The sequence below is a fragment of the Dryobates pubescens genome, chromosome 7, assembly GCF_014839835.1.
Source record: "Dryobates pubescens isolate bDryPub1 chromosome 7, bDryPub1.pri, whole genome shotgun sequence".
Taxonomy (NCBI): Eukaryota; Metazoa; Chordata; class Aves; order Piciformes; family Picidae; genus Dryobates; species Dryobates pubescens.
In genome coordinates, this window is record NC_071618.1 from 15,692,544 (window position 1) to 15,710,279 (window position 17,736).

A 17,736-nucleotide genomic window follows, 5' to 3' on the forward strand; every position below is an offset into this window, starting at 1 on the left:
TGTAGCTGATTCTCTGTGTTAAAGGAAGTGAATGATGAAGGAACTCTGATCTAAGGTCTTACCTAAAAATAGTACAGTTCGTGTAACTGGGGGTAGGTGGCGAGGGCTGTGTGTATTTTCCTACAGCAGGTGCATCCTGAGACCAGAAATGGGACAGATGCAGATGGAACTACACCTATAGTAACGGCTAAAAGGCTTAAGTGAGGACTAACATTTTTTTAATCCCTCAGGGGATTTAGAAAAAAGCCATGTTCTACAGTAGATTTATTACTTTTATTACTGATCCTTATAGATAAGTATTGGTCTTACCTGCTCTGGCTGCGAGTTGTTACTGTTACACAAAGTTTTATTTTGCAGGATAAAGTAAATGAGTATTGTCACTGTTCACGTGCTCCTTTGTCTGAGAGACTCCTATGTTTTTATGTTAGAAGTGTCTTCTGAGTGTTTTGTGCAGAGAGTTAAAGCCAACAAATGATAATATGACTTGATAATCATAAAAACTAAAAGAAAATCCTCTATATGTTCCATGCAGTTATTTCAATTCGATATCTATCTGGTAGATTTACAATTTTGCTTTAAAAGACATTTCAAGGCTGGTGCTGCAAGGAGAAGGTAAACTGCTTGTCTTACCATGCTTGAGAATAAGATGCTAACAATGTAAAGAAAGCATAGAAACTTAGAATGGTTTGGGTTGAAAGGGATGTTAAAGATCATCTAGTTCCAACCCTGTGCCATGGGCTACTAGACCAGGTTGCTCAAGGCCCTGTCAAGCCTGGCTTTGATCACTAACAGGGTTGGAGCCTGCACAACTTTTCCAGTCAACCTGTTCCAGTGCCTTGCCGTGGTCATGGCAAAGACTTTCCTCCTAATGTCTAATCTAAATCTAGCTTCTTCTAGTTTGAAGCCATTACCCCTTCTCCTGTTACTACATGCCCTTGTTAAAAGTGCCTCTCCAGCTATCCTGAAGGCCCCCTTCAAATACTGGAAGGCTGCTGTAAGGTTTCCCTGGTGCTTCTCTTCTCTAGGCTGAACAATCCCAACTCTCTCAACCTGTCTTGATGGGAGAAGTGCTCCAGCCCTCTGGATGATTGCAGGAATTGAACATCTGTGAAGAAAGACTGAGAACTGGGGCGATTTTTAGTCTTGAGAAGAGAAGGCTGAGAGGGGATCTTGCCAACATCTATGAATATCTAAGGAGTGGGTGTCAAGTTGAAAGTGCCCAGTGGTGGTGCCCAGTGACAGGACAAGGAACAATAGAAACAAGCTGTAACATAGGAGGTTCCACCTCAACATGAGGAAAATACTCTTTACTGTGAGGGTGATGGAGCACTGGAACAGGCTGCCTAGAGAGGTTGTAGAGTCTTCTTCTCTGGAGACTTTCAAAACCTGCCTGAAGGTATTCCTGTGCAGCCTGCCTGGGGTGATCCTGCTTTGGCAGGAGGGTTGGACTAGATGGTCTCCAGAGATCCCTTCCAACCTCTAACATTCTGTGGTTCTGTGATTCTCTGATCATCTTTGTGGCCCTCCTCTGGCCCCACTCTAACAGTTCCATGTCTTGTGTTGAGGGCTCCAGAGCTGGACACAGTATTCCACATGATTTGGTCCATTTCTTAACACAGTATGTGTTATGACATTCTGGCCTGTATCAAGAGCCAGCAGGAGTAGGGGAGTGATGGTGCCCCTGTACTCAGCACTGATGACACTATCTCCAATACTGTGTTCAGTTCTGAGGCCCTCACTACAAGAAGGACATTTAGTTGCTGGAGTGTGTCCAGAGAAGGGCATCAAAACTGGTAAGGGGTCTAGAGAACAAATCTTATGAGCAGCAGCTGAGTGAACTGGGGTTGTTTAGTCTGGACAAGAGAAGCCTGAGGAGAGACCTCATTGCTCTCTACAACCACTTGGAAGGAGGTTTTAGTGAGATGGAGTTTAGTCTCTAGTATCAGTAGTCTCTAGTGATAGGATGAGAGGAAAGGGCCTGAAATTGTGTCAGGGAAGTCTTTGGAATAGGCTGCCTAGGGAGGTGGTAGCGCCACTGGCCCTGGAGACATTCAGGAAATGTGTGGAAATGGCACTTCAGGACATAGCTTAATGGCCATGGTGGTCTTAGGTTGATGTCTGGACTCAGTGATCACAGAGGTCTTTTCCAACCAAAACAATTCTATGATTCTGTTGTATATCTTGTGCTAAAGGTTCCTGTGTGTATCAAGATTCACATGCAATTTGATAAAGCTGGCAAATTGCTCTAGTCATCTTAAATAATCTCTATTACTAGTTTGCTTTATCTTTCTTGAACATGGTCTTCCAAAATTCAGTACCATATATCTGATAGGTCAGCATTAGTGGAGAAAACTTACCAGTATTTTTCCTCAACTCAGAGATAGATGACTGTTCAAAGAAATGAAACATTGCAGAGATGTGAAGAATAAATTTTAAATGTAATTTGACCCAGACAGGATTCAGTCTGAAGAAAATATTTCGGAGTATCTATAGAAATAATAAACAAAAGAAGGACATATTTTTCTATAATGTCTATATTATGTCTATAAAATGTCTATAATAGGAGTTTTAAAAGATAAGTTTCTCAGATGCTCACTAATCCAAAGATACTTTGGAGGAGCAGCTAAACTTTGGTTGTCTTTCAGAACTCTAAATTCTTTCTTGCGCAGGAAGAATGGAACAGGTCTCATGAACTTAATAATTGATGTTTGTTTTTTTTTAAACAATATTTTTTGGTTGCTTTTGTTTTGCAGGATACAAAATTATGGATAATAATGGAATATCTAGGTGGAGGCTCTGCCCTTGATCTAGTAAGTACATTATGTATGATTTTTGTCATTTTACCTCAGTTAATTATTGTCTTACATTATAATTTTGGAAACTATAGTATGTTGTTTGGCTATGACAAAGTTTGTTTCTAGTAAAGGAGAAAAGTGTTTGTCAATGTCAGGAAAATGTTGTTTTCTAAGTGGTAAGACTGATTATTTGTCTAGATCGGTCTTGGTTTAATGAGTGAGACAGAGCTCTTTAACCCTTCTCAAAAGAGAAAACACTCCACACAGGCTTGGATAGAATCGGAACGTTTAAATGGAGATGCTATTCATAACCACATACTACAGTGCAAAGCATATAAAATAGTTCTCCAAAAACCTCTTTTAGTCCAAAGCTTCATACAACCTCCCTCCAAACCAGGTCAAAAATCCAGGCCTCAAATTCCCAGCCCCCTATGCCTCTCTGTCCCCCCATACCAAACCCAAGCGACGCAGCTAAAATTCAGCTTGCCAGCTCCAGGCCCCAGCCAGGCTGCTCCAAGCCCCACTCCCCTGCATCGCAAAGTTAAGGAAGCCCTCTGGGAGGAGGGGAGAGAGTGAAGGAGAGGAAGCGGGGTGGATAGCTTGTGCTTTTCCCATATAAAAGGGGAGATGTGGGCGTTCTGGGAATGGAATGACTTAATTTCCTGTGACCACCCACTGGGATGGATTGTTCAGCTCCTTGTACGCTCTGGTGCTCTGGAGATATCATCTATGGTTAGGACATAGGGCTCAACCCATGACAAGATGGAAGGGCACTAAGCAACATAATATTGGAAGCAGAATATAAACATTTTAGAATGGTAATCTTCAGTCAGCCAGAGAGCTCTAGTGGCTGCAAACAGTTGTGTGTTTTTCTTTTAAAAATTCTCTTGATTTTGCCACCACAACTTGTATACATGTTAATATATCTTCCCCACTACCAAACAAACAAAAGTTTCCTTGTTTGAAGTCTCATTGAAGTCTAAATAGACAGGAACACAATTTGGACTGGTATTAGAAATTATATTTCAAAGAAATAGGAGAAGTTGTGTACTCTCGTGAAGGCAGAGAGGCCTTAGAGAGTGACCTGAAGAGACTAGGAAGCTGGGCAATCACCAACTGTATGGAGTTCAACATGAACAAGGGCCACATTCTGCACCTAGGTTGGAGTATCCAGGTTTGAACCAAAATTCAGAGGGTTCAGTGCAGATTGTTTGCTGAGCTATTTTAAAAAAGGCAACAAACCCACACACTGTCTTATTTATCGTGAGGGTTTAAAAATACATGCAAATGGATATTTTAAGTGTTTGAGAATTGTCATGCCAACTGAAATGGAGTGTTTCTGTAGCACAGTTGGCTGTTCTCAGCTGGAGCAACTAATGCATGCTTGAGCAAAGAGTGAAAGGAAAAATGCCAGTCTAGAGGAATTCTGCTGGTGACATCCAGAGGACAGGAGAGGGTAGTAAATATGGGTTTTCTGTGGTTGTGCTGCCATATTTTAATTGTAATTACTTTTTGGAATCCATTTAGTTTCCACATCCTGTTAGAAGGAGTTCTGTGTTTCTGTAGGAGTTGATATTTCCCATAAAGATCTGCTGAAAAAAAGTTTATTGTTGTGACTTTTTTTTTCCTGACAGAAGTGCAACTAGAAACTGAGTTTGCTTCCATAAATTAGTTATTACTGTATTCAACTTCAAAAAGATACAAAAGAGCAGGAAGAAAACAGATGTTATCATCTTTCCTTGTCTGTCTTTCTTTTTTTAAGCACACACATTTCACTTGTGTGATGGCAGTGTGTTTATTCCCTAAGTTTGTTGCCTAGAAATAGTACAAAGTCTTTGGTCATATCAGAAAATGTTAATGAAGAAATTGTGCCACAGGACTGAAATCATCATGTAAGTCTGTATTAAGCATCTTTCACTTCATTCACTTTCCAGTTACATTTTGCTGCATGTTTTCCTAGTCCTAACGCCCACATTATGGTTCTCAGCTGGAATCTGCTGGACAGCTGGAATCTGCTGGGTAGCTGGCACAGTTTCTTATGTACTAAAGGCAAGACTGAATGGGAAGCTGGAATTCCATGTTTGAAGTGTATACATGCCCTGTTAGTCTGGTGTTTTCTGTAATTGAATTTGCACTGGCTGTTTTGAAAATCAAGCCTTACAGGAGAAAGGCCAAGTAATTGCATTAAATGTGACATTGTTGTTCATCTTTGAGTACAACTTAGTTTTGTGACTGAGGTACAAGCACTAATATCCTCAGCCTTAGCCTCTTTTCACCAACTTCTTCCCCACTAAGAAGAGCTAACATCTGACAAAAAGAGGTTTTACCTCATTAGATGTGCTGTATCATGCTACCAGTTCTTGAACTGGTGCTTGCAGCCTAGCTGGAGCCAAACCTTGAGAAAGTCTTAGTGGGTTTCAGAGACCGTGGCAATATTGTGTATGTTCTCAAAGCTAAAGAAAAGCAAAAAAGACTGCAAGTAAAGCTGCAAAGGTAAAGCATGTACAATGTTTACATTATACAGAATTTTACCTCTGTTTCTTCATGTTAGTTGAGGGTTTCTGACTAATGTGATTAAGTTTTTACCTGAATTTTTTTTACTTGAACTGCTTTCTCTGTCACATAGCAGAGCTTCCGAGATACAACTATTTGACTTGTGTTTCAGTGACTGCTGTTGTCGAGTGAGTTAGAAGACTCTTATTGGTTAAAAAGCCTCTCTGGGTAGTGTCCTTTCCCCTGTACCTTTGGACTTAGTGGTGTACATACATTTGGAATTTACATCACTTGAAGGGAGCTCTGAGATATTTTACCACTGCTATTTCTTCTTATAAGAATTTAATGATTTGGAACTTTTAGTTCTAACAATTTTCAGATTTATACTTTCAGGTTTATGTGAGGAAAATTAACTTTTTATTAAAATATGCAATGCTCTGTCAGCCTAGCAGTTTGAGTTGTACTTAAAGTGCTTCACAAAATTCCTTGTAGTATATAGTAATAGGCTGTGTGATTGATGTGGTACCTTGCATGCCTTAATTTCTTTATCGGGCTTCAAGATCTGGGTCCATATACGGGCTGGTGGAGTTGGACATCTAAATTCAGTGTAATGCTCATAATCAGATTAGAGCATATAAGTTTTTCAAATTCAGTGTATATGTCTATGGCCTGACCGCAAAGCAGTAACTTGAAACTGCCTTTGTGGAGCCTTCACCAAACTTTAAAAAGTGTTTTATGTACATAAAAATATTTATTTGCCTATTGTTCATAAGGCAGCTTAGTTTATAACTATGTATTTGTTTTTTTTTTACAAAAGAATATTCTGAGTTGTATCTCATGTCACCAAGTTAGCACACTGGAGGTTTTGAGGCGTGACTGAAGGAGTTTTATAGTCTTTTTTATAGTAACAGCGTTATTTCTGTTCTCTCTGTTTCCCCTTTATGCACACACACATATATTTTTATATATATGTACATAAAAGCATTTTGTTTCTCGTAGTTAGAACCTGGCTCACTAGATGAAACCCAGATTGCTACCATATTAAGGGAGATACTCAAAGGACTTGATTATTTGCATTCAGAAAAGAAAATACACAGAGATATTAAAGGTAATTTTTTTATTTGTATTGTAATAATATTAGAAGAGCTCATGCAATATAAATGAGCACCCTCCCAATGTTAAATGTCATCATTTCCCCTCTTTCCTCTTCTTTATTCCAGCTGCTAATGTATTGCTATCTGAACAAGGAGAAGTAAAACTGGCAGATTTTGGAGTAGCAGGACAGCTAACAGATACACAGATAAAGAGGAATACCTTTGTGGGAACACCATTTTGGATGGCACCTGAAGTAATAAAGCAATCATCATATGATTCAAAGGTAAGGTATTTCCAGGCATTAGACAAAGTCCTTTCCTTTTTTGACTTGAATTACATAGGTTGATCTTCAGAATGTGGCCGATAATTTTGTCTGTATTTAGAGAGGTGCATGTTTAGATGATACTGAGCAGCTAAGAGGTGTTGGCAAGGAAAGAAGCTTTCCTCATTTATGTCGTATGTCTAAAGTTTCCTAGTGTATTAGGCCCACCCAGATGGCAAGAAATGTTACACTCTGTTGAGGAATATTTTTTGATGGTTGTCTAAAAAAAGAAGAGAGCAAATATATATAAAATGTTAGTATACCTCCACTTGCTTTTAGAAAAAAGAAGTAGTCACCAACACTGCTGAAGAACATAGATTTGGTAGGTGTGAAAGTGTTGCTTGAAAGTGCTGTTACTCATCTGTGGAAGTATGTGCTGCATAAATCTATGCTACTCTCTGACAATCTTCTTTTAAACAGTCCATACAGGGAGAGCTTAATGTTGAATATCATATGCACATTACACAGGATTTTGATTTAGCAGAGTGGTACAGTAGCAGCACAGTGCTACTGAAATCACAGCACTAGCACAATATATCATTTGTAATATGCAATTGCATCACAATAGATATGTGATTACTGTGACTGGTCTCCATATGCTCACCAGCATGATACTAGGTGTGCCAGTTGCCAGTTGGGCACCAATGAATTATGTGGTGGTGAGAGAAAGTTCAGTTCTCCCCCCCACTCAAAGAAACCACGGCTAACTCAGTCAGAGAAGCAGAGATGAATTAAAGCTATATTTACAAGCAGGATGAGATGCACTGGATATATACACAATATACAGTATTTACAATATATACAGAAATATACAGCAAAGAACATAATACAGAACAAAACTCCCTCCTCCAGCCAGGAGGGTCCCCTCCCTGTGCCCCCTCTCTCCCCCCACCTCCCTTTTTTCCCAAAAAGGGTTAGAGAGAGAGAAAAGGCAATTATTCAGGAGGAAATTCTGTTAGCTCAAAGCGTATGCAAGAATTATTCTTATGTGTTAGTTCAAGGTTAACTCTGTCCAGCAGCTGTTGCTCAGAGAGAGACAGACAGGCTGAAAGAGACAGAACTGAATTGACAGAGATTCAAACTGAACTAAAACTTAAAGTTGCATTCTACCAATCTAGCAATGAAATTCATTTAGAATATCTTGTTTTTGTTATTATTTCCAAAACATTCAGCCAGAGAGTTCCAGCAACTGTCCCTTTCTTAAAGGCACAGTCTAAAACAGTCACAAATACATTTACTGACTCCTGCTCAAGCCCATTGCTCTTTTCAAAGTTTATCCTCTTGGTTACTCGGTGTGATAGTTTAACCCACATGCATCAACAAAAGCTCAGCTGAACTCAGTTGGGGAAGCGAAATGGGAAGAAGCTGTATTTTACAAGCAATAATGGAATGCAGTGAATAGGTACAGAAATCTACAGTGTTTACAATATTATACAAGTATTTACAAAAAGAAAACATCAGAGAAATCCTCCTTGGGCAGGAGGATTCTGCCCCATTCCCCCCCGTAACCTCTCCCCTCCCTTTTTCCTCTGGTTAATTAGAAGAAAATAGAAAAGGAGAGATGTTGGGGGAATTTCAGTTAGTTCAAAAGCATCGTTAGAAAGCTGGTAATTCTTATCTCTAGTTTGCTGATAAGAGTCCTTCAGCAAAGCAGGCAGCGTGCCAACAGAAAGAGACGGAGTGAGAGAAGAATGTAAGATCATAAAACTACATCCCACTCATCTGACCAATGAAATTCATTTAGAATTATCTTTCTTGTTTTCCTTTTTACACCCAACTATTCAGCTAGAGAATTTGTAGCTATCTTTCTTAAAGGCACAGCCTGAAACTATGATACTGTTTTTTATACTGCCAGTGTTTCAGAAGGTACTTGGACCAAATACTTAACTTGTTTTAGTCAACTGTTTCAGTTTAAACAGTTGAATTACGCTGTTGTAGACCACATTTCTCCAATCTGTAAATAAGAATGATCTATAAGACAGTGTTAAACCCCAGGAAAACTGCAGTCTAATCTGATCAGTTTCTACTGGTAATACTGGCTGATGCTTGTTGAGGGAAAATCTTGTGCATGTTTTATTTACCTTTATGCCAGTATTTGAGTCCTACCCCATATTTACATATTACACTTGAATATGGTGGATAAAATGCTAGTTTGTAGCAATTTTACCATTACTTAAAAAAAAATTTATGCTTGTAATAATAATAATGATGCTGATGGATTTTATTGCAATTACTGACTGTTCTTGTCTCAGCCTACGACTTTTCTTTCTTTTACTCTTCTAATTCCTGCTGGGGAAGGGTGGGGAGGAGTGAGTGGCTGCATGGTGCTTAGTTGTCAGCTGAGGTTAGACCATGACAACAAGCAATACTGTTATTTCTCTTTCTCCAACCTCATCTTAAAAGCACTGTTTCTTACAGGCAGATATCTGGTCATTAGGCATAACAGCCATAGAACTTGCAAAAGGAGAGCCACCTCATTCAGAATTACATCCAATGAAGGTCTTGTTCCTCATTCCAAAGAACAATCCACCAACACTGGAAGGAAATTTCAGTAAATCCCTCAAAGAATTTGTTGAGGCCTGCCTAAACAAGGACCCAAGCTTTGTGAGTTTCATCTGTTTGTCATTGTATAGTAGAGAACTCGACCGGGGTACATGAATGAGTGCAGTTCAACTCTTCTGATCCGGGGCAGTGTATTCACTACCAGCATGCTGAGTTTTTTGGGTTTGGTGGTTGTGGGTTTTTTTTTCCTCTTTTTCTTTTTTTTTAAATTTTTTTAGATGCTGTATATATTTGTATCAAGTCTGAAGTCTGAATTTCTTAACCTTTTTGCAGTGAGTCACTGAACAGTTTCTAAACCAGTATTTTTTTCATTTATTTTTTTGAAGAGGCCTACTGCGAAAGAGCTCTTAAAACACAAATTTATTTTACGAAACTCAAAGAAAACTTCCTACCTGACTGACCTTATTGATAGACACAAGAGATGGAAGGCTGAACAAAGCCATGATGACTCCAGTTCTGATGATTCAGATACGTAAGTTTGCTGAGTCTGTAAAATACCCTTTGTAGCTATAGGTGCTGAGTAGCTATTTGTAGCACATAGGTGAGCCTTCGGTTATTTACAGCTTTTCAGCTTAGCAGCCTTGGTAAACTAATGAAAGCTTGCTGTCAGACCTGCAAAGGGATGCTTGTGAGATAATGTAATGTTATGTCTGAGGCTGCTTTCTCCTCTTCTGCTTCCACAGCAGTCTTTTTATTAGATTAATAAAAGGGTGAGTTGATGTGGCTTGCTGGAAGATCAACTTCACAAATCGAGGAATATTTTTATGTGGGACCAATTTACTAGAGCCCATTATAGAATCATGGAATCATTTTGGCTGAAAGAAACCTTTAAGATCAAATCCAACCATTAACCAAACACTGCTAGGTCAGCACTAAACCATGCCCTTAAACACCATGTCTGCATGTCATTTAAATTCCTCCGGGGTTAACAACTTCATGACTTCTCAGGGCATCCTGTTCCAGTGTTTTACAATCCTTTGAGTGGAGAAGTTTTTCCTAATATCCAACCTAAACCTCCCCTGGCAGAACTTGGGTCAGTTTCCTTTTGTCCTGTCATATGTGACTTTGGAGAACACACTGAACCCCACCTTACTAAAACCTTCTTTCAGGTAGTTGTAGAGAGCCATAAGGTCTCCCCTGAGTCTCTGTTTCTCCAGGCTCAAAGAACCAAGTTCCCTCAGCTGCTCCTCTTAAGATGTTTTCTCTAGACCCTTCAATAGCTTCTTTGCACTTCTCTGGACATGCTGCAGGACCTCAATGTGCTTTTGTAGTGAGGAACCCAAAATTGAACACAGTGTTGGAGCTGTGGCCTCGCTAGTGCCAAGTGCAGGGTGACATATCACTTCCCTAGTTCTGCTGGCCACACTATTTCTGACACAAACCAGAATGCTGTTGATCTTGGCCACCTGGGCACATTGCTGGATAATATTTAGTCAGCTATCAACCAGTGTCACTGTGTTTCCCCCTGTGTTCAACAAAAGATGGAGATTATCCTTAGTCCTCATTTTGCTTTTCATATGCTTCTAGAAACATTTTTTATTGCTTTTTGCACAGTAGCCAGATTAAGTTCTAGCTGGGTTTTGGCCTTTCTCATATTCTGCTTGTATAACCCTACAAAAGGTGAGTGGCCTGCTCCTTCTTCCACGGGCCATGGACTTTTCTTCCTGAGTTCCAGCCATAGCCTTGTTTAGCCATGCCAGCTTTCTTCTGCATTGGCTTGTCTTAAGTCACACCAAAATTGCTTGCTCCTGCACCTTTAAGATTTTTGTCCTGAACAATGTCCAGATTTTTATGGAGTCCTTTGCCCTTCAGGAATGCCTCCCAAGGGACTCTGTCAATTAGTCTCCTAAACTGACCAAAGCCTGCCTTCTGGTAGTCCAAGGTGGCAGTTTTACTGACCCCTTTCCTTACTTCGCCAAGAATTGAAAACTCTGTTATTTTATGATCATCACCATGCCCAAATGGCCTCCAACCATCACATTACCCACAATTCTTGTTCATGAACAACAGGTCTAGCAGTAAGCCTTCCCTGGTTGGCTCACTTACCAGCTAGTTGTGTCAAGAAGTTAGCTTCCACTCATTCTGGGAACCTCCTAGATTGTTTATTCTCTGCTGTGTTGTGTTCCAGCAGACATTTGATAAGTCGAAGTCCCTCACAAGAATAAGGGTTAGTGATTGTGAGACTTCCCCCAGCTGCTTGTAGACTCTTTTGTGTGCCTCTTCATCCTGGGTGGGTGGTCAGTAACAGAGTGTTGCTGTGATATCTGTCCTGTGGGCCTTCCTCCTGATTCTTACCCATAAACACTCAACCCTTTCATCGCTGTCATTATGCTCAAGACAAACAAAACACTCCCTAACATACAGAGCTACCCTACCACCTATCCTTTCTGGAGAGCTTGCAGCCATCCAACAGAGTATTTCAGTTGTATGCATCATCCCACCACGTTTCCATGATGGCAACTAGATCAGTTTTCCTGCTGTACTGCAGCTTCCCGCATCTCCTGTTTATTGCCCGTGCTGCATGCACTGGTGCAGATACACTTCAGTTGGACATTCCATCCCCTTTTTTGGAGGGAAAAGGCCTAATTCCTACTTGAGCATTCCCAGCTGCTAATGTGTAGCTGCCTCTTTCAGTGACAGATGTGAATTCCATGTGACTTTAAACAGAAATCCTTGAGAATTTTCTTACACTGCTGACTCGATAGGCTCTGCTAAGTGCCTTTGGTACAAAGGCCACTAGATTGGTGGGTTTAATTGAGGACTTTCCTGCAAATCACTCTTAACTCACAGATCAGAAAGAAATGAAGTTAGAGAGTGGTATTTATGGTAGTGAGAGAAGACCTGTAATGTAGTGACTGATTAGGGTCAGCATATTTTTGTTCTTTGAACTTAGCAGGACTTATAAAAAACCCTACTATGCTACCCATTAAAAAAAAGAAGCAGCAGATTGTTTTATAGTGATGTAGTTTGTTAAAGCCAAGCTGTATCTGTATGTTTTTCACCAATTCTTTTTTTTTTTTTTTGAAGAGGCAAATTTGCCTTTCTAACAGGCTGGGCATAAATTGTCTTCCTCAGAAGTATTCTAAGCTAGTGTCTTAGCTCTTAAGTCTTCTATTTTTTTCCACTTTCTCTAATGATTTGAGGTACTCTGCTTAAAGCCAGTTTTCAGATAGCACTAAAACACTTCAAGTTGCTTGTTTCTGTGACTTGAGAAAATGTTTTCAGTCTGTAATGCCTCTCTTTCTTTTTGAAGTTAATGTGCGGTGAAGTATCTTGGGTTTAGTTTTTGAACTTCCCCAGAAGATAAATGATATTTACTTTTCATACTTGTGGTTATACTTACTGGCTTGCACACCAGAATCTTGATTTTGGTCTTGTTTCTAGTTTAGCACATATATTGGATGAACATGGGCAATAAGGTTAGGTAATAGAACTTCTCTTTTTCCTCTCCTCCCTTTAAGTGAACCAGATGGCCAGGCTTCAGGTGGGAGTGATTCGGGAGAGTGGATCTTTACGATAAGAGAAAAAGACCCCAAGAATCTAGAGAATGGAGCAGCCCAGCCTTTGGAGCTTCAAAGAAAAGAGGTGCTCAGAATATTGATTGTATTGCACAAGGAGAGAATTCTTGCTATAATAATTTAGTGGGGTAATTTTTATATCTTTAGATGGTAAAACTTTCAGAACTTCTGCTAAAAATGTATATTCTACAGTTGCCTTTCACAAGAAGGCTTGAGCAAGCCTTTAAGCCTGGGTATTCTGTAACTATGTCCTTTTTCTGTAGTTCATGACATTTGTAACAAAATATTTCTGTAGTTTCTGAAACATTACCAGGGGAGGAAGATCTGGCACTATTTTATTTTAAAAATCTTCTTTCTGTAAATAAAGCACTACAGTAAAAAGGTAGATGAACTGCAGAAATACAAGTGAAATACTGTATCATGTGGTAGTGACCTAGTAAATGTCAGCATGCCTGGGGTTTAGCAGATGCTTAGTAGAACTGGGGGCAGTGGGGTGGATTTTGTTGTTATTTTGTTGGTTGGTTTTAATTTTGAGCTTGCATGTATTTAACCTGCTACAGGCTCAAATTTTAACCCAGCCTCTGTTTTCCACAGTGCTTTGGAACAATCTGTTGTAGAACACTTAACATTTCTTTATATACGTATGTCCTGATTTCAGCTGGAATAGAGTTAATTTTCTTCCTAGCAGCTGGCACTGTGCTGTGTTTTGGATTTAGTATGTGAACAATGCTGATAACACACTGATGTTTCAGTTGTTGCTAAAATCCGAAGTTAAGGGTTTTCCAGTTTGCCAAGCTCTCCCAGCAAGTGGGTGCACAAGAAGCTGGGGGTGGGAAACACATCCAGGACAGCTGACCTGACCTGGCCAAAAGGATGTTCAAAATTATAGGATGTCATGTGGGGAGTTGGCTGGGGTGGGGCTGATCACTGCTTGGGAACAGGCTGAGCAGTGGTCAGCAGGCAGTGAGCAATTGCACTGTGCATCGGTTGTCTTTCTTGAGTTTCATTTTTTTCCTCCTTTTGTTATATTATTTTCATCATCATCATAACCACTATTTATTTATTATTTGTAAAGGTATAGATTATTGTTCTGCTTTTAAAAGTATTATCTTAGTTATTAAACTGTCATTATCTCAACCCACAAAGTTTCCTTTTTCCAGTTCTCCACCTGATGCCGCTGGGAAGGGCAAAGAGGGAGCGCATAGCTGTGTGGTGTTTAATTGCTGGTGGGAGTTAAACTTGTGACAACATAGAAACAGATTTTCATTAATGTGTAGCATGTTGGAACAATTTTTTTCTTTGGTTAGAAACAGAATATAATGAAGATGTATTTTTCAGAAATAAAATTGGTTGGAATTTTTCTTTTCTTTAAAGGAAAAGGATATCCCAAAGAGGCCTGTATCACAATGTCTGTCTACAGTTATATCCCCTTTATTTGTAGAGGTAAGTTATTGCTTTTAAACTTAAATGATTCCAGGATTTATGTCTCTGAAAACAGAAAAAACTATGATGAATTGCACCTAGAGATTTCTACAACCCCTTTGGATCTGTGCCCTTTGATTTTGTGCATATCTGCTTTTGAGATCTTCATTTTGCTTCTAACAGTACTTTAATACGCATGGTAGGAACATCAACCATGCTTGCCTAAAGCAATGAACATGAAAACCACAAAGGTATGTAAATGTTTAGATTGCAGTATTCCATTTTTTGACAGAGCTTTATCCTTTGTTATTTTATCTGTAACAAATCTCAAGATCATCAGTGTTCCATGGTATGGCTGTGGAATAGATCAGCAAGAACTTAACTTTTTTGAATTCCAGTGTTGAAAACTGTATTTTGTTCCCATTCTGAATTCTCCTTTTTTATATATATATATATATATATATATATATATATATATATGTTTTTTTCAACTACTTAAAAACAAATTAAAAATCACATGAAGGGGAAGCTAGATATTTATGAAGATGTGATTATTTGAAAAAGTTGATAGAACTCCAAGAAACAAAACCTCCCCTCTCACCCTAGCTCTGATACGAAGATTTATTTAAATAATTATTTCAGTCATGGTTACTGTTAGAGAAATTAATTTAGAGATTTTTTTTCTATTCAGAGGATGTTGTCTTAATTTTGTTCTAATAAATGAAAGCCTGATTCAGAGGATTATCATCAGATTTTGCATGCTGCAAGTACTGAGTGCAGAAAAGAAATCAAACTTACTTAGAGGAGACAATCTCTGTTTTGGTCAGTCAGACTCCAGTATTAAGTCAGCCTGTCATTCTCATCTGTAACGTGGATAAAAACTTGAAACAGGGATTTTCTTATTTTTATTTCTTTGTACTTTCCATTGCAGTTCTTTATGTATTACCCACTTTCTTTCATTTCCCTATCCTTCTGTCTCCCAAAGAGTTTTCTGGTTGCTCTGCATCTCCTTTAGGTCTTCCTTCTCCCAACACCATGCATGATATAGGTCCTCCATCCATCCATTGTCTTTCACTTTCCATCCTCTATTTTTGCCCTTTCTTTATTTTTAGTTTTCTCTCCACCATGCCCTTTATTATCTGTCTTCTAGATACTTCTGCTTTGGGTTTCCCATGGTATTGCAAACCAGTTGCTGTATCATTCATTGCTTTTCTTGCTTCTCATTTTCATCTTCGAGGCAATTCTTTTAATTTCCACTTGTGTGTGATTTTACTGCAGTCCCTATTAAAACTGCCATTTACTTTCATGTCAGTAGTGCGTAGAGGATACAGAAAATTTATTCCTCACGCACTTCTGTGTTGTATCTTCATGCTATGAAAAAGCTGCTTGGTCTAATATCTACTTTTGGGTTTATGGGTTAGACTCTTCCACGCAACTTCTAGCAGATAGCCATAACTTTCCCAGAGTCTCAATGCAAACCATCTTTTTTCTTGTGAGCATGGCTATTGTCTCTGCTGTCCAGAGGAAGACTTATATTTTCAGTGTTCCATTCATTCAGCCTGCAGTGTGCCCAGGCAGCCAGGAGGGCCAATGGCATCCTAGCCTGCATCAGGAACAGTGTGGCCAGCAGGAGCAGGGAGGTCATTCTGCCTCTGTACACTGCACTGGTTAGGCCACACCTTGAGTCCTGTGTCCAGTTCTGGGCCCCTCAGTTTAGGAAAGATGTTGAGTTGCTGGAACGTGTCCAGAGAAGGGCAACAAAGTTGGTGAAGGGTTTAGAACACAAGCCCTATGAGGAGAGACTGAGGGAGGTGGGGTTGCTTAGCCTGGAGAAGAGGAGACTCAGGGGTGACCTTATTGCTCTCTACAACTACCTTAAGGGAGGTTGTAGACAGGCGGAGGTTGTAGACAGGCAGAGTTTGGTCTCTTCTCCCAGGCAACCAGCACCAGAACAAGAGGACACAGTCTCAGGCTGCATCAGGGGAGGTTTAGGGTGGAGGTTAGGAGGAAGTTCTACACAGAGAGAGTGATTGCCCACTGGAATGGGCTGCCCAGGGAGGTGGTGGAATCACCATCATTGGAGGTGTTCAGGAGAAGACTTGATAGGGTGCTTGGTTGCATGGTTTAGTTGATTAGGTGGTGTTGGATGATAGGTTGGATGCAATGATCTTGAAGGTCTCTTCCTACCTGGTCTGGCCTATTCTATTCTATTCTAGCTGCTGACATCTGCAGCATCAGAAATTATTGATAGCTAAATTAGTGAGTTAATCCATGGAACTCATCCAAAAAGAACAAAACTGGTCAATCAGATTGTGGTCATCATGGAGGCTTCAAAACTTATGGCACAGAAGACAGGTGTAAAAAACACAGCTGCTGTTTTTATGTAATCTCACCCGGGAAGTTTCTGTTCTGCATCCTTCTTTTCCAGTTGAGCTCCAATACAGTTTAGGAGCCTTAGCTAAAGAGCTGCCACTCTGTGTTGCTGGCAGTAATCTGAATCTTGGTGCAGTTCAGCAAAACAATTTAAGAAAACAGACCAACAAAATGCCTAACCTCAGACAAACCCTCCAAACAGCAGAAAACAAAACACCACCCTGAAAATGAACAGAATGATCATTACCAGCTACCACCCTGATGTGGAAGGACACTAGCTGAGTACTGTGTGCAGTGACTCATTCTGGGTTCCTTTTTTAAAGGCAGGAGATCCAGAGGTGTCTTTGTTCCCATTGTTGTTTGCTTGTGTCATCTTTGTCCTCAAGCCGTGACTTGCCAGTTTAGACTAAGAAAGGGTTAGTTATTACTGGTAAAAAAAGCATTTGCGTCTTCCTCTTACCTGTGCTTTGTGTATAGGATCTTGCTCTTGAGCATCCTAGATACAGTGAAAAGAGAACACAAGCAGCAGCCAAAGAGTACAGAAGCTTTCCTACTGCTGTGGTTGTACCTCAGCTGTTGTACACACAGAGAGCACTCTCAATTTTCTTTTGCTGAGAGCTGAGTTACTCTCAGGAGGGTGCTCTAATTTACCTAAAAGCCACCACTAAATGAGGAACTGTAACAATGTGTTTGGTTTTTTCCATTTGTTTCCCAATGTGGTTTTTGGTTGGTTGGTTTGTTTGTTTTCCTTACAAATTTCTTCCTTTTTAAAGAAGAATCTTTCATCAATGCTGAAAGCAACTCCTGTAGTTCCTGGCACTTGTTGAAAGTCCACTTCAGAAAATTCTGAAAGGCTGCTTTAGTGCTTGGATGTCTCAGAACTTCACTACCACTTTGATCCCTTTGGAATGCCTTGTACTACACTGAACTCAAAATTGTCTTGATCTGTTAACTCTGCTTTAGGCTGCCTTCTAGGGATCATGTTTATTCCACTTGATAGTGTTAACGTGCTCAGAAAATGGCACAAACTTAACATTTGTTCAGGCTAAGTTTTCTTCATTACTGGCAGTAGAACAGAATAGAATAGAACAGAAATAACCAGGTTGGAAGAGACCTTTGAGATCATGGAGTCCAACCTATCATCCAACACTATCTA

At 39.8% G+C, this 17,736-nt stretch overlaps 1 protein-coding gene across 1 annotated transcript in view; it reads left to right on the forward strand.

Annotated features, from left to right (window-relative positions):
- Positions 1-17,736, forward strand: part of STK24 (serine/threonine kinase 24) — a 67,562-nt gene that overhangs the window by 34,181 nt on the left and 15,645 nt on the right. Inside the window, exons 3-9 of the mRNA XM_054162982.1 lie at positions 2,754-2,810; positions 6,288-6,396; positions 6,509-6,666; positions 9,124-9,309; positions 9,594-9,739; positions 12,729-12,852; positions 14,160-14,228. Coding sequence (XP_054018957.1) covers positions 2,754-2,810; positions 6,288-6,396; positions 6,509-6,666; positions 9,124-9,309; positions 9,594-9,739; positions 12,729-12,852; positions 14,160-14,228 — 849 coding nt within the window. The remainder of the gene's footprint in view (positions 1-2,753; positions 2,811-6,287; positions 6,397-6,508; positions 6,667-9,123; positions 9,310-9,593; positions 9,740-12,728; positions 12,853-14,159; positions 14,229-17,736) is intronic.